Here is a 16,481-nt window from a genome sequence, read left to right on the forward strand (position 1 = left end):
TTCACTATCACCACAAGGAAACACGTCCAGAAGAATGTCATGCAAAGCTGCCTGCCTGCCTTCCTTTGATTCTCTCTGAACTGCCTGGTCTTTTTAATGTTTAATGTCAACCATTTGTGCAGATAGCATGAAGTAGAAAAGATCGGCGATCGCCGATGCTAGCGTTAGCATTTCTCCCCCGGGCTTAAATTGTGTATTATAGAATGATCATCACACCGGTGACGGTACTCTTCAAAGGGCTCACGAAATATGACTACTACTCTTACTGTTTAACATTTTGGGTTACTTAATGTTACTTCATATTAAGGCTAATAAAAATGATAAGGCTGTAATGCTAACTAACGTGCTAGCTACTAGTTAGGTAGCTAACTTGATCCAGCCACTCCTGGTCCTTTCATCAGACGGGAAGCGAAAGAACGAGCAAGACCCATTGCTGGTATGATAACAACCTGGTACTAAGCACACAGGCATCTTGTTAAAGTTATCTTATCTTAACCAGCGCCATATAGAATCTATCTCTTAGTGGAGGAAAACAATGGTGACATCACTTACGCGACTCTGGGATTTGTAGTCTTTCTAGTTGCGTATTAGTCTTATATTTCAACAGTTTTACGACAAACTGTGACTTTTTTGACATGGAAATTATTTTTTAAGATTGACAAACATCATATGTGTAGTTCATGGCACAATTCAAACGGGATCGAAAGATACGTTTTCTCTCTCCATTGACTTCAATACATTATTTTTTCCGAAATAAGGTCCCATGGACCGGAAGTAGATGGGCGTGACTTCGCCACTCTATAAGAATAAAACACGTCTGTCTCTTCTGACAGCCCAGCAGCTGATCTCAAAGCACGCTCCCCTCTCCTGCAGGGGGGCGTGGTCAGCTGCAGCTCACAGAATCAGCCCCCTGCAAAAACAGTGCTGGAAAGAGCAAATAGAGCGAAATGAGGCATGGCTAAAATGCAGGATCTGTTTGGTATTTTGAAAATAAAACTATATTTATATACTTTATATAGGTATGGCCCTACAATATATTGTTCAAATATAGCATGATATGTCCCCTTTAATTTATAACTAGAGGTGTAAACAGAATACGTTGTGGTTTTACAGTGGTCATGTTTTATTTCTTGGCTTGGTTCATTGAGGTTACTGGAGTCTGCCCGCGGCTGGGAATAAGTCAAGTAAAAACGAAAATACAACCCTGTAAAAACATGTGGTCATTGAGTCTGTGATGTTGGATTCTGTTACTTTTCCCCAAATGTCAAACCTTTTCTCCAAAGACTTGGTTCAAATGGTCTGTCAGGTACTATCAATCTTGGTTCTCATGTTTCTGGGACTTTGTTGTCTTCTCTGTGTTCAGTGAGCTGCCGCACTCTCCTCGCTCCCTGACGGCTCGTCTCAATGACTCTGATTCCCGCTCCGTCCTGCTCTCCTGGCTCCGCCCCTTTGATGGGAACTCCCCTCTTCTCTACTACCTGCTGGAGCTCTCTGAGAACAGTACGTGGTGTGTGTGTGTGTGTGTGTGTGTGTGTGTGTGTGTGTGTGTGTGTGGTGTGTGTGTGTGTGTGTGTGTGTGTGTGTGTGTGTGTGTGTGTGTGTGTGTGTGTGTGTGTGTGTGTGTGTGTGTGTGTGTGTGTGTGTGTGTGTGTGTGTGTGTGTGTGTGTGTGTGTGTGTGGGCATATACTTTATAGTCCCTGAGCGACAAACAGCTGCTCACTCGCTGTCTACCATGCTCTGACACACACTCATTTACAAGAGGCAATATGGAGAATTGTGTTCCTGCGTAAATGTACATCCAGGTTCCCTATAAATAAACTCTTATGTTCCATCCACCCCTACCCACTCTCTCTCTTTGTCTCTCCCTCTCTCTACAACAGATGTTTAAACAGCAGGCCGGCTCTCTGTCAAATGACAAATTGAGGAAAAGAGGGATTGAGTAATAGACTGACAGGAGAAACAGATTGTAGGGAGATGGTTCTAGAGTCACTGTTACTCCTGCTGGAAGCTAATCACGTTGATAAGTTTACGTAGCAGGCAGGGTCAAGCACGAGCTGATGGACAAATGTCAATAAATGTAGTTTTAAATACTCTTTATTCCCACAACCTTTATGGATGATTCAAAATAATGATAGTCTTGTCAGTAAAGGAAGTGAAAAATGGATGAGCATTTTGGGGACACTGATTACCAGGTGTCTGTTGTGTGAGTGTATAGTCATGCTTTCATCTCAGAGTATGCGTGTGTGAGTGTGTCTTGGATTGTAATTTAGAGAAAATGGCCCATTTCAAACACAATGTATTTTGATGTCAGACAATTGCTATAATACACTCGCTGGCCTTGCTTTGAATGGCTCACGCAACGTCCTTTTCTCTCACACACCCCTCGTCTGGCTGGTGCGACGGTAAAAGTGTGTCTCTGTGGTTCCTTCAGGAGAACACTGAGAGATAAGCTGGCAACAATATAGAGAAGCATCTGTGGTTCTTATTAATCCCCCTCTTCCCTGCAAACTTTCTCTCTCATTGAGGTCTGTGATCTTTTTTTTCTTATAATTCTCTCAAGCTTACCCCCCCCCCCCCCTTGATTCTCTCTCCCTCCTTGCTGCTTTTATCTATTCCCCCTTTCTTTTCTTTGTGATTTATGGGCCCTGAGTGTCCCTGTGTCTGTTTGTCCTGCCTCAGCCAGATATTATCAGCATCTAATCTTTGTGTCCTCTGTCTAGACTCGCCATGGAAGGTCTACCTATCAGAGGTCGATCCTGTGGTGAGCGAGGTATCAGTGGGCGGGCTCACACCTGCCAGGACCTATCAGTTCAGGCTTTGTGCTGTCAATCAAGTGGGCCGGGGTCAGTACAGCGCTGAGACGCAGAGGTAAGTGTATGATATGCACATTTAAAGACACATTGATCATTTACCCAAATCTTCAACACACACTATAGGTTTTATTAAACACACATAACTTACTTGTGAAGACTAAGGTTTTCTTAAATAGCATGAACACATTTAAAATAGAATGTAGCACTGCTGTGATGTGTAAGAAATACACATTATTTGTATAACCCTGTTCCACCACTGTGTAATAGACTTGGTCACACTGCCTTACACAAACTGGGAATGAATAACCTGGAACCCTTCTATAGTGAAAAGAGATAATGTGCACACGCCTACACACTCTAATTTGTGCATCTTAGTGTGCGAGTGTGTTACCATGATCAGGGATAGGGACACAGGATTTAGAGTGTTGATGAAACAAAGATGGATTCGAAAAAGGCAAGGGCCAATAAAGCATCTCTTTTTGTTTAGAATCAATTTCCTTTGCAATGAGCAATTTATATTCATCACATCCATTGTCGTGGATGTGTATGGGACATGCGTGTGTGTGTGTACATGTGTGTATTTCCCTGCCAGTCTGCTTCCTTTGCATGCAGTGAATGGAACAGCAAAAATGATAAATTAAAAGATCTGTGTCTGTGTGTGTGGAAGAGAGGCTGTGGTTTGGCTTGAAAATGAAATAGATTGCCCTGCAGGTGTGTGTGTGTGTGTGTGTGTGTGCGTGTGTGTGTGTGTGTGTGTGTGTGTGTGTGTGTGTGTGTGTGTGTGTGTGTGTGTGTGTGTGTGTGTGTGTGTGTGTGTGTGTGTGTGTGTGTTTATCCTATGAGAAAACACTAATGGGGGTAATTATGATGCTTTAGCACTGATGGAACTGGATAGAGTGAGGGTTGAAGTAGGTGTGGCAGGCTTACTACCAATTTGGCCCCTGAATCTGCACATACACCAAATATGTGACACTCACACACAATACAACAGATGTGGCCGTGTTGTATAAAGTGGACAGTAGACACACACAATCACGGTGTTGTCTGGCTGAAAAGATTGACTAGGCAGCAGAAGCCAGTTGTGGTTTTGCCAAATAGACTGTCAATAACAACAGGACTCTGAACGCTTCGCATTCACACATCTCAGATGGCACTCTCCTTTCAGTTTCCTTCTATTCAGTTTGTACTTCTTCTATTTATTTTGTTATCCCCCTGAATCTTTCTGTATTCTCCTTCTATCTTTCCTTATCCTCTTCAGCCTATTGGCAGTTATTATCCCTGTCCTTGCTGCACCACTCTTCTGCTCCTGCATGTTCCAGTGCATTGTTTGTGTCCAACCCAGTCTACAGTCCAAAGTTGGTTGTTTTGGGGGCTGGAGAATAGATTGCATTAATCTTGTCAAAACGAAAGGCTGGCAGATGGACAAGTTATCACTTGTTAGTGTATCAGAGCAGATGGATACTTCTCTTCTTCAGTGTTTGTCTCATATGTAACCATGCGCACTTTGCTTTTCATCTGCTGGATGTCTGCCTGGATAAGACGTGCACATTAGCAGTCGTAGATGCCAAGGCGCGCGGCACTTTACACAACAGGAGATTGAGGGATTGAAAATGTCCTGCAGAAGCTGCGAGCTCCAAATGACAAAATGCAGTAATGTGGGCAGAGTGAGGGAACAGGGCAGAGGGAAGGAGAAGCTTGTAATATTCATGACAAAAAGCTCTTATTAAAGTTTGAACTTCCAGCTGCTTCTGCACTCTCCCATTTTGTTCTTGTCCTGTAGAAGTCTTTATCAAAACAGCATTCATTCATACTTTGTATTCTTCTGTATTGCTTCACTTTTTCTTATTTATAGCTTGCAAATGATTGCTTTGGTGTAGGAAAAGGTGTCCTTGGAGATCTACCTACAATAAGAATATATGAATGAATGTGATCAAAGTTGAAAAACATTACCTCTAAATGTAGAATCTCTCTTGGCAAATCCAATTACACCAGCTGGAGTCACACACACAGAGTTGTTCATGCATGACCTACACTCACAACATTACCATCTTTAAAGAGGAATCATTTACAGAGGAGAGACAGATTATGCATTAATGCCTGGCACTCCGGCATCATCAGAAGTTTAAAGCATCTGTCTCAATTCTCTTTGCCTTTGCTCTTATTTTTAATTCAGTTTGAATCATAACACTTCAGACATTAACACTCGCTGTATTAACTGACGAGAGAAAATAAAATACTCTTTTAATGCTATCACATGCACACTAACAGACACTCAATGTAAACAAATTCATGCTGCAGGAGCTTTAAAGATTTACTAGAGATTTGTCCTCTGCTTTCCAGCATGTCAATCTTGAATGATATGTCTGTGGTGAACTGTGGCTGCATCGATGTTAAAGGTGCCTATAGCATAGTGAGTGATTTATTAAAACTATAGAGAGGAAACATCAAGAGGATTGCAGCGAGAAGGCTTTCTCTGATAAAAGCTCTGCCAGTTAAGGAACAGCTGGTTTTTCCATCAAAATGGCCGTGATTACAAGCATTTCACATTCTTGCAATCACAGTTATTGCTGCGTCCACATATACTGTGTAGCCCTTGTTAGTTGGAATTTTCTAAAAATAGTTAATAAGCTATATGTTCCTGCCAGATCCCTTAGATAGCAATTGTGTAAGAAAGTAAAACATGAAGACAAACCAGACTCATATCACCAATGTACAATCCATACATCTAATATTGTGTAAAAAAAACATTTCCATCATGCAACAATAACCAACTGTACAACAGAATGAGACCAAATCTAGAAATCTTATTTTATCAGACTAAATGAAAAAGAGAAGCTTCTCACAGTAGAGATTGATGTAGCTTCAGAAATCTACCTTAAACCCCATTACTGTGACATTGCAAGGCATTCAATAAAACAGATTTAATAAAGAAAATACATTTTATAATTGTCTTGTGAGTTTTTCTCCCTTTCATTATTCATATTTGTATTAACGTGCAAAATGGGGTCAACCTTACTTTGTATTCCAAGTCATTTTAGCATCATGACAATTAAAACAATGTTTGATCAATTGAATAGATGTTTTTTTTTCTAGAAAATAAATAAAGGTGTATTATCGTAACACGTGTTGGATCTTGTGAACCCAACCATTTAACATAAAACAAAACCCTTATGGGAACGTTACATATTCTTGCCCAAGATCATTTAATATAAGCACTTCCAAAGTCCAGATCCCAAACCTAATCCAGTTGAAGCTAAATGCTAACGTCAGAATGTCCCCCAACCACAATCACCGACACCAGTGTTTTTCAAAGTGGGGCTGCGACCCCGTTTAAAAAAATGTCTTGTGCTAAACAGGCTCATTGCAGCCACTAATGCTGTGATAAGACACTTTTCTGCCAAATATCAGCATTTTATTGCAAAGTGGCAAAGTATTATAAGTTATTGTTCTAGCAAAGGGATTGCACAATTGTATTATTTATTATTTATTATTATTTTGAGCAAACAGACTTATGGAGCATTGTTTTATTATCACTGTTCTAGCAAAGTGATTTTTTTTTTTTTGAAAGGAATGCTCATTTTCATATTGATGTATTTTAATAAATGTTAACTTGGCCCATTACGTGACAGAAAAAGTTTGAGAACCACTGACCTACACAAACCTAATGTCAGGCAAGTTTTTTGCTTTCAAACTCACATAGAAATAATTTGAAACATTGTCAGTGATCATTGCATTGCTGCAGTCATCACTTTGTGACCACCAAAGGGTAGCATTAAAAGTGGCATTGCCGCTTTCATCTTCTAAACTAACTGTGTAAAATGATCGTGTGCTTTGTATGTACAGTATGTAACACAAGCTGTGATAATCTTTTGCTTTTTTGTGTAAAAGGTGTGACTAAGAAGCAGTCACCATTGTCAGCCAGTGTTACAACTGTTAATTCAAAATTCTCTTCTTATTTTATATTATTACATTAACTATTTCTTATGCTCTGCATACCACACTACAATAAGGACAGAGCATCGAGCATCAGATTTGTTTTGAAGCATTGTTGCTGGTATGCAGTAAGAAAAGTCACTGACCAACGAGGGAATGTCACTACAAATCAAACTGTTTTTAATGAAGTGACAAACATAAAGCACATATAAGCACAGTTGGAAATGTATGCCTCAGCTTGTCTGGATTCATTGTGAGAAATTGCACAAAGCTTCTGTTTTTCCCCGACAAAGTCTCCTTACTGTGTCAGCGTCCTCCGCTTGTGCTGCTTTTAGCCTCAGGCAAACAGCACAACATTTAAAGCAGACAAGACTCAAAGTGTCAAACTAGAAAAAAATAATCTCATCTATTCGGCTGGCTTCACCCAATCATGTCATATATGGTTTCTCTCTCTTCCTCTTTATTCCTGTCCTCTGCTCATTTCTCCCCGTTTCCTACCCATACTGGATCAAACTTTTACTATCCTGTTTGAATAGAGGCAGATTTAACATCCCGGTAACACCATTAACTTTAACAGTCGGTGTGTATGTGGATTTACAGAGAAAGCCAGTGGGCATTAAACTGTGGAAAATGACACAGATAGAACTTTTAGTAATTCCCACAGCATAGAAACTCACAAAATGCATGCCCTTCACACACACACGCACACACACACACACACACACACACACACACACACACATACACACACATACACACACACACACACACACACACACACACACACACACACACACACTAGAATAACATGTAAAGCTCCTGCAGAAAATGTGCTCTTTCTTTAATAACAAGGGACAGAAAAGTATGTCACACAGCGTTTAGACAAAGTTACAGTTTGTGGTTGATTTGTTTGGATTCAGTGCATGTTTATCTTTTAGTTTGTATGTTAGATGTTTTTTCAGAGGGAAAGTTAAGTGTATGCATAGGTTCAAGTTTGTATATTTACTGTCGTCTCTGGTGTGAAGTTGCTGTCCTCACACTAACCCACTGTATGAAATATTTACCCGTAAACGGTTGGGAGGGAAATCAGGCAACTCACATGAAGTTTCTGCTATCCAGTATAAGTATGCCAGTGTGCGTGTGTGTGTTTAATGTTGAGGCAAATAGTGAATGACCACATCTGTTCAATACTGTATGGGTGTGTGGGTGTTTGTGTAGCGTGCATTTGTGTGTGTGCATTAATGTGCATCATCAATTCCAGTCAAAAGCAGTGGCATAGTTGAGGATTATATATACCTCATTTCCAAGCAGCTACACTAATGCCATTTCATTCACACTAGGCCCATTAGCCTGTGTGTGTGTGTGTGTGTGTGTGTGTGTGTGTGTGTGTGTGTGTGTGTGTGTGTGTGTGGTGTGGTGTGTGTGTGTGTGTGTGTGTGTGTGTGTGTGTGTGTGTGTGTGTGTGTGTGTGTGTGTGGGTGTGTGTGTGTGTGTGTGTGTGTGTGTGTGTTCCTGCAGCACCTGGTGCTGTCTGACAGTGCCTAACCTAATGGAAGTAAAGCACAGCTGTAAAACCACTGGCCTGTACCATATATCCGCCTGCGCAAGTCTCCAGCTAACAGCTTTCACACCCTTACTTTCACACAAACACACATATGAATGTGTACACACATTCATAGGCACATAAAGATTCAGACACACAAATACAGAGAGGCATACCACGGCTAATGGCTCAATAGCTCATCGAGAATCATTCGGGGAGACATGGGGCACAGAGGGGAAGTGAGGGGGGGCGGAGGGATGTAAATCTCCAGACATAATCCATGGAAGGGAAAAGACCATCGGATGTAGCAGTCTGTTTTAAGCTGGTAGAAATTTGTTTGGTGTGTGGACACATATGGGTCTGATTACGTTAGCTGAGCTGCTTACAGTAAAGCCAGAGGCTGACCAGCTCAGCCTCTGTGCTTTACCAACCATGAGAGGGCTGGGAGCCTTAATCACGGTGAGGCATGGGGGGGTAGTAGAGAGGGGTTTACAGCGCAGAAGAGGTGGGAGGGAGATGAGTAAAAGATAGACGGATGAAATAATTGCGGCCAAAGGACACGATGGATGAAAGGTGAAAGTTTGCAAATGGGAGAGAAAAAATGAAGTAGGGGATCACAGTGTCGAATGGAAAGATAGGAAAAGTGTTTGGAGACATAGAGGAGAGTTGAAGAGGGCAGAGAGGGTGAAGGATTGCTAGAAATAAAAAGACAAGCTCTTGGTTCATTTTCAATTAATAGTGATTAAATATATGTTGCTGTATTACTGTAGAGCTGGCTGACCGAGGCTACTGTGGTAGGGTTAACTTTGAAATAGAAAACTGCTCAGACAAAGAATTATTGTGTATAACTTTGAAATTAAAAAACCTTAAGTGAAAAGGAATATAAACAGTAATCTACCATAAGCAGACACAAAGTGCATGTTTGTTGTTATGATCACAGTTGTGATTCAACTTATACCGACCACATCAACGCTTTTACATTTGTTGTTTTAAACACCCAGTGTCAGCTCGATCATTACCAGGAGGAATCCTCTGGCGCGCTGGAAGTGATGCGTTAAACGTTTCCATCAGCAGCCGCGGTGGTTTGTTTGAAACAAATGAACAATATAGCCATTTGAGATGAAAAGCAAATGTAGTAAATGAAATTGCATGACACAAGTGGAGAACGAGGGATCAGAGCGATGAGCCCAGAATTCAATAGGAATTAATCAGAGCTGCTTAAGCTGTGAGATGATTCTCCATTATAAGTTGCAGCTTTGTCCCATGTGTCTCCAGTGACAAACATGATAATGTGTTTGCAGATAGTCTGACCCGACTTAAGAAATAAACTGCTGCTGTCCATAAAGGTGATATGTTGGACATAAGATGAAACGCACAGATACCCTGCCAACACTAAGGAATGCAAACGTTCTCATTACAAAACACCAAATAAACATATTAAAAAGTATGTGTTTTCTTTCTTTCTATGTGTGTGTCAGATTGATGCTGAGGGAAGAGGCACCCAGCGCTCCTCCGAAGAACATTGTGGCCAGTGGACGGACAAACCAGTCCATCATGGTCCAGTGGCAGCCCCCACCTGAACCCCAGCTGAATGGAGTCCTCCGAGGATATGTACTCAGGTATACATACTTCTTTCTGCCTTTTTATTCTACTGAAAATGTAAAACATTTATATTAATTTGACAGACAGACAAATTAAGCAATTTCACGCAATGGAATTTGGAGTATTGTGACAGGCCTTTTTAAGAATTTATGACATTTTAAAGTTACATTATCAAAGATTTTGTTCTCGGTGCACCTTTGATGATATGCAGTCATTGCAGGCATGATTTTTTGGGTCTCACCTCCCAGGTATTCAAACTGTGTTGCTGCAAATACGAGGACGGTCAGTCGGTGGGCCGTGGGCCATGATCTCAATTACCTCATTTGGTGAAAGATAATGGCTTAACCGACATTTATTTTAATAAAAAGATCAAGATTATTAAGTGAACATCGCTGAAAAATAACTGTCTGATTACCAAATAATTGTTAGTTCCAGCCCTAATTTAGAGAACATCTCTAATCATGTATATTGTAATTAGGTTTACACCATATTCTTTTGTCCCGTTATCCCTCTTTATCAGATTCATAGCCACACAAACAATCGCACACAAGTGCAGATGCTCTGGCTGCCCTTGGTCCTCTGTCCTTCACTGTGATGTCTACCTAAAGTGTGACACATTGGGTGTAATCAAACTGTCATCAGCTGCCTCACACACAATTTGCATATAATTGCAGTATAAGTTATCAGGTCTTTATCCTTGTTCAGTGTATTGTCGGTCTCCACTTCAGAAATCAGTTGAACATGAAACTACACGCTCATACATCTCTACTGTATCATTCCAGCTTTAATATGTGCTCCCCCTCCTCCCCCAGTGTGAGTAGTAGTGTGTCAGGTGGAGGGAGAGGAGAAAGGGGTTATCTCCTCTCCAATACAGATTCTCTGTCAGCCCCCAGCACCCTCTTGCTTTGTGTATCAGTGTGCATGAGTGTGTTCCTGTGTGTGTGTATACAGTTTGCATGTGTGACAGAGCGCTGACTCAGCCGGTGAAACGTTGAAATATCCTGTTACGGGGTACGCTCCGTATTAAAACGCTGACATGTGGATTATTACTCCATTCAGCTCCATCAGATATGTACAATACCTAAGTGGTATTACACCTCCCTGTCTAGTCGGGTCATATATCCTTTTAAGTGGACATTTATATCACATGAAGTAAAGCGAGGCCTTGAAGGTGCACTATTCGGAGATGTCTACCAGGCATTAAAGGGTTTTATTCTTTAGGGCATTCGGTCATGATTCAGGCAACCTACAACAGAAAATCCTTTCAAATACATCCTTGTCTCTCAGTTGGCCAACAAAGCGATACTGTGTGAAAGGAAAAGGGTTTGTTTGTTTTACAATGTGTATTCAGAGACTTATACAGTATGCACCCTAGTATGATGATGTATTTGTATATCATTAAGGGGACCTGTTGTCTTATTTATCAACTAACCAAGATGAAAAAAAACGTCATTATTGTTGTGGGTAAATCATTGACAACTGTAGTTTAGTAAAACAAAAATACTTTATTTACAAATACTACTGAATTCACAAATTGGAAAATATATACTTATGACATTGGGGTGTGCCTTTAAGCTATGTGCAAAGTATTTTTTCACTTCTTTTGTTCTAATTTCTATTTTAAAATGTGGTTATAATGCATTCATTATATATTTTTATTTCATGATCTAAACCAAGTAGGTTTATATATACAAGACATTTGGTTTGTATTTTGATCCTTAACATTGAAGCATGAGAGATGATAGAGATAAAAACAAGTACTGCAAACATCAAGAATCATAATAGAAGTTGCAATAAGCAATTTGAGAAGTTATTTAATTAAGAGGATGGAATATGCAAATGTTCCCATGTGCAATATTAATATGCACAATGTGAATAGATAATAATAATAATAATAAATAAGGTTTAATGTAATGCATATAGTCAGATCTGTAGGCTTAACTTTAATTCAACCTGAAGATCCCATGGGGTTGGATAAGAGTCGGTATCAGTGGGGGTTCAAGGCCTTATTGATGAGACCTCATGCCGTCATGAAGAGCTGTTCCTTCGGGGTTGGGATTTGGTCTTGATGGGCCGCAGCTTCCTACCAGAGGGGAGAAAAAGTACTTTGTTGAAACATATATAAAGTAAACATATCAGGAGCAGTTCTTCGTTTATCTTCATGCTCAAAGGCACTTAAAAAGTCAGAAGGAAGAGACAGACAACAAAACCCCAACTATTCAGGCTTATCTGCTCTACCACCTCCATTTGTGTGTATGTTAAATTTAAAATGAGTCACACGTTTACGTGTGTGTGCGTGTGCGTGTGCGTGTGCGTGTGCGTGTGCGTGTGTGTGTGTGTGTGTGTGTGTGTGTGTGTGTGTGTGTGTGTGTGTGTGTAGGTACCGTCTGGCAGGGCTGCCAGGGGATTACCAGGAGAAGAACATCAGCAGCCCAGAGACCAACTACTGTCTGCTGAAGGATCTGATCATCTGGACTCAATACCAGATCCAGGTGGCTGCCTTCACTGGAGCCGGCCTGGGTGTCTACAGCAGTCCTGTCACTGAGTACACTCTGCAGGGAGGTGAGTTACCAAAACACACACACACACACACACACACAGAGATTTATATCACAGGTTTGAAGGACAAAGCAAATGTACCAAGACATTTTGAGACATTATGTCAATCATCCACCCATGCATACACACATATCCCCAGACTTAATGTATACTAGCATAAACATTATAGTAGCATACACTTTCAATGTACATTCTTTTAACGAAGTTCACAGAGTAAGATCTATCTCGCTCCGAGAGTCAATTATATCCTGGACCAAAAAGACCTCACATGTGGGCAATCTCCCATTAAACGCACACATGTTCCCACTTTGTTATAATGTTGCCCTGGAGGAAAATGTGGTTGAGACGAACTTGGAGTGTTTTAAAGTGCTTCCTTTATGGTCAAATAAAAACTATAAATATATGTATTGCAAAGCACTAGATTATTTAAATTTGGAAATAAGGCAGCAATTATTACTCATACTTAAGCTGATAAGTCAACATACCAAACTTGATCCCACACAATTACTTCTTCTTATTTCCTATATGAGTAAGATGCAAGGCCCCCACGTTTCGGTGGTTGTAAGCTTGGGTAACGGACAGTAGCTGCAGAGCAAAATAAAAGGATAGACCTTTATTATTAATAATAAGGAAGAGAATAGTTCACATAGATATAAAGGCCTTATATATAGGATTCGTAGCAAACAAAATTATTTAAAAGAACGTGATATGTCCGGCAGTGGCTCAGTCAGTGTAGCTGTAGGGTCGCCGGTTCTTGTCCTTGAGCAGACCTAAAATATGGAGTGTGGACTGCTACTTGGAGAGGTCCCAGTTCACCTCCTGCCCTGCCGTGGTGCGCTTGAGCAAGGCACCGGACACCCTCCTTCCCCCCTCACTCCCATTGCTCCCCGGGCGCTGTACAATAGCTGCCCACTGCTCCTATGTTGCTACAGGTCTGAATCAACACCTCCAGCCAGGAATCTAACTTAGACCTAATAGATTTAATTGATCATATTCATTGTCTTTATCCAGTCATTTAAAATGTTCCCAGATTTGCTTTTAATGTGGATATATTTTGAAGCAATTATGTGGCTGCATAAATCCCTAGTTAAAACCCACTACACATCCATTTCTGTAATGGTAGTATGTTTTAATAATGGTTCTGTATTTTGTAAGTGTTTGGATAGACTACTGAGATCACAGTTTCAGGCAGTAGTACTTCCAAAGGCTGGTTGGCTTCTCTCTCAGTGATATGATGAGGATTCTAGCTTCGAGTAGAGCCAATTGATGTAGTTCACACTCAAGTCAAAGTTGCTCCTGAGGCGTCCCCTCAAACACATAAATCAGCTTCAACCAACTGGGAGGAGACCTAAGGGGCCGCCCAGGACTTGCTGGAGGGATTACACCTCCCATCAGGCCAAGGAGCAACTCAGGGTGCTACAGGATGAGCTGGAGGAAGTTAATGTCTGTGCTGCTCTATAAATATATTATATGATACTTATAGTGTGAAGTAATAAACATGGCTGTGCAGAAGAACACACTTCAAAGTCTTTCAAACATAAATCAATGTGAATGTAGTGAAAGACAGGAGACTGTAGGTGAAGACGTTAAAGGGAGACGAGAGGAAGTAGTTGTTGGGGTAAATCGTCTTCTAAAAATGTCCGGACTTTTATTTCAACAGTATATAATCATTATTAAAGACGGGCTGGACTACGCACACACACATGTGCACATAAAACTCACTGTCATTATTACAAGAGTTCAGGACAGGTTTATAGACTCGGGAGATGGAGTTAGGCTCATTAATTATTCTAATGTGTTTTAATGGGAGTGTCTGCGATGGATTGGACATTTCTCTCTCACTATCTCTGAGAGGATGTGATTGAACTCAGTGTTGGACTCTGATAACACTGCTCTTCTCCCGCTCTCTCAAACACAGCCGTACGCGTATATTAGGATCCCCCAGAGCACAGAGTTTAGTGTTTTATCTGCGGCTGTGAGCTGCGAGGGGTTAGAAGCCGATCCCCGGGAGTATAGTCAGCGTGGCGGGGGGGAGGAAGGGAGAGCATCAATTCATCTTCCCTCTCCCTCTCTGTCTTCTCTTCCTTTGGCTCTCTTCTCACTATCTCTCCCTCTCCTCTCTCTCTCTCTCTCTCTGTGTCTCATGGCCTCTTTGGCTCAAACGTAAGATGTAAAGGGCATTCCCATCATGCAACAGTGCTTTATCACTCTGTGGCTCTGTAGTATCAGCATAAACCCCTTACAGTGTAATCACCATCACATGTGCCAACCGACACACATACTGTATGTATATCACACACACATGCACACACACATTTCACAGTCACACTCTTCTCCTCTTGCCTAGCGTTATCATGGACCCTCTTTTTCTGCTGACTGCTGCCTTGATGTATTCTATATAATGCATAAATAATCACATGTAAAGGAACATTTATACACTTCCATGAAGGAACATGTGAAGAAAAGACACAAGACCCAGTGGACGATACTTGGATAGGAAGGAATAAATCAGTGCATTACTTGTGTTTACCAAATGTAACTCCAGACCGCATCCTGTTTACTTTCCCCCTACATTTCATAGAGGAAACCGCTGTAATATATACACCATTTCTTATCTCTCTTAGCACCCTGTATTCTCCATCTCACTCTCTGGTGGATGATGAATGCCTCGGGCAAGTTTTACACGCTTCGAACAGACTTATTGCTGCTCTTTTATTTACTCTATCAATTATGACTATTTTTGCTTTTGTTCGACTTCAAATTCCTATTTCATTTTTTATTGTTCAAATCTTTGAACTGACATTCAAATTTAAACACAGAAAAACTGGTCTCCTAGTTTATCACTGATTGTTAGAAGAATGTATAGATGTATGTATTCATGGACGTAGGAAGCATCCTCAATGTGGGTGGGACAATTTGACGGGGGGTTTGGGCAGGTGGTGGATCTCACCTCCTCTTGGGGGGTCCGGGAGCATGCTCCCCTCACTCAAAATCACTCCCCTTTTAAACTGTATTTTTGTTTTACTGTCCTATAGTATGAGTTGGAATTATTTCATACCTGTTATTCTCTTGTTTTTTATAATGATCATATAAAAGGTGTGCCTTGGAAATAATTGTTTACATGAGATAACTTAGACTAAAGTCAACGATCTAAACACTCAGAGAGCCCTTTACCTCGCTGAGCTGACGTTATGATTTGTCTGACAGGAGAGAGCTCTCCTTGAAACAACTCCTTATGTACGTTAGCCCTCTCTCGTTCACTCTCTCTCGCTCGCTCGCTCACACAAAATGCGCTCGTCGTGCCACACACACAGCCAAGCACACAAAGACCCAGAATAATTTTTAATGCTGTATCCTTTTCTTTTCGATGGCTTTATTGTATGATATGACTGATGAACAGATCGCCACTGGGCTTACAACCAAAGACACAGCTACGCAAAAAACGCAGCATGTGTACAGCTCATGTGTAAGACTCATGTGTACGGTTCTGAGAATCTACCTTGGTACAAAGTAGCAGTGAAAACATGGTACGGAGTTTCATTGATTTGGGCATTCTCACAATAAGCAAGTGGAATGGATTTGATAATGAAGCACTGACACAGCGCTCTACAAAGAGCGGCGAGTGGATAGACCGATTCACGGACTTTGCACTTGGTAAAAGTGGGGGGGGTCTAAACTAATCATTTTAAAAGGTGGGGGGGACTTGGCCCATGGATGTATTAATGGTATGGTAGGTAAGAATGGAGAAACCAGCTCGAGTGCGCTAGGATTTGAAAGTACGCAGCCAGAAAAAATCTGCCCCTTCCTTCAGACTTCCTTACAGAGCCCCTCCTCCAACACACACGAACGCGCACATGACCAATGAGGGCACGAGATAAGTTTGTGCACAGATGGAAGGCTGACAGGCAGGTAGGCCATCCAGTTATTTTAGCCGGGCCGGCTCAAATGATTGGTCGTGCTTTTTACAGCGCCACAGCTTCCACAGATGAAATTTTTTTATGTATTTATTGTCAAAGCATTTAATGTATTC

The 16,481-nt window shown here is 41.2% G+C and overlaps 1 protein-coding gene across 1 annotated transcript in view; it reads left to right on the forward strand.

Moving 5' to 3' along the window:
• LOC117556124 (protein sidekick-1-like) overlaps positions 1-16,481 on the forward strand; it is a 276,166-nt gene that overhangs the window by 179,070 nt on the left and 80,615 nt on the right. The window contains 4 exon segments of the mRNA XM_034231352.1: positions 1,364-1,500; positions 2,722-2,869; positions 9,769-9,909; positions 12,273-12,454. Coding sequence (XP_034087243.1) covers positions 1,364-1,500; positions 2,722-2,869; positions 9,769-9,909; positions 12,273-12,454 — 608 coding nt within the window.

Source organism: Gymnodraco acuticeps, unplaced genomic scaffold, assembly GCF_902827175.1.
Source record: "Gymnodraco acuticeps unplaced genomic scaffold, fGymAcu1.1, whole genome shotgun sequence".
Taxonomy (NCBI): domain Eukaryota; kingdom Metazoa; phylum Chordata; class Actinopteri; order Perciformes; family Bathydraconidae; genus Gymnodraco; species Gymnodraco acuticeps.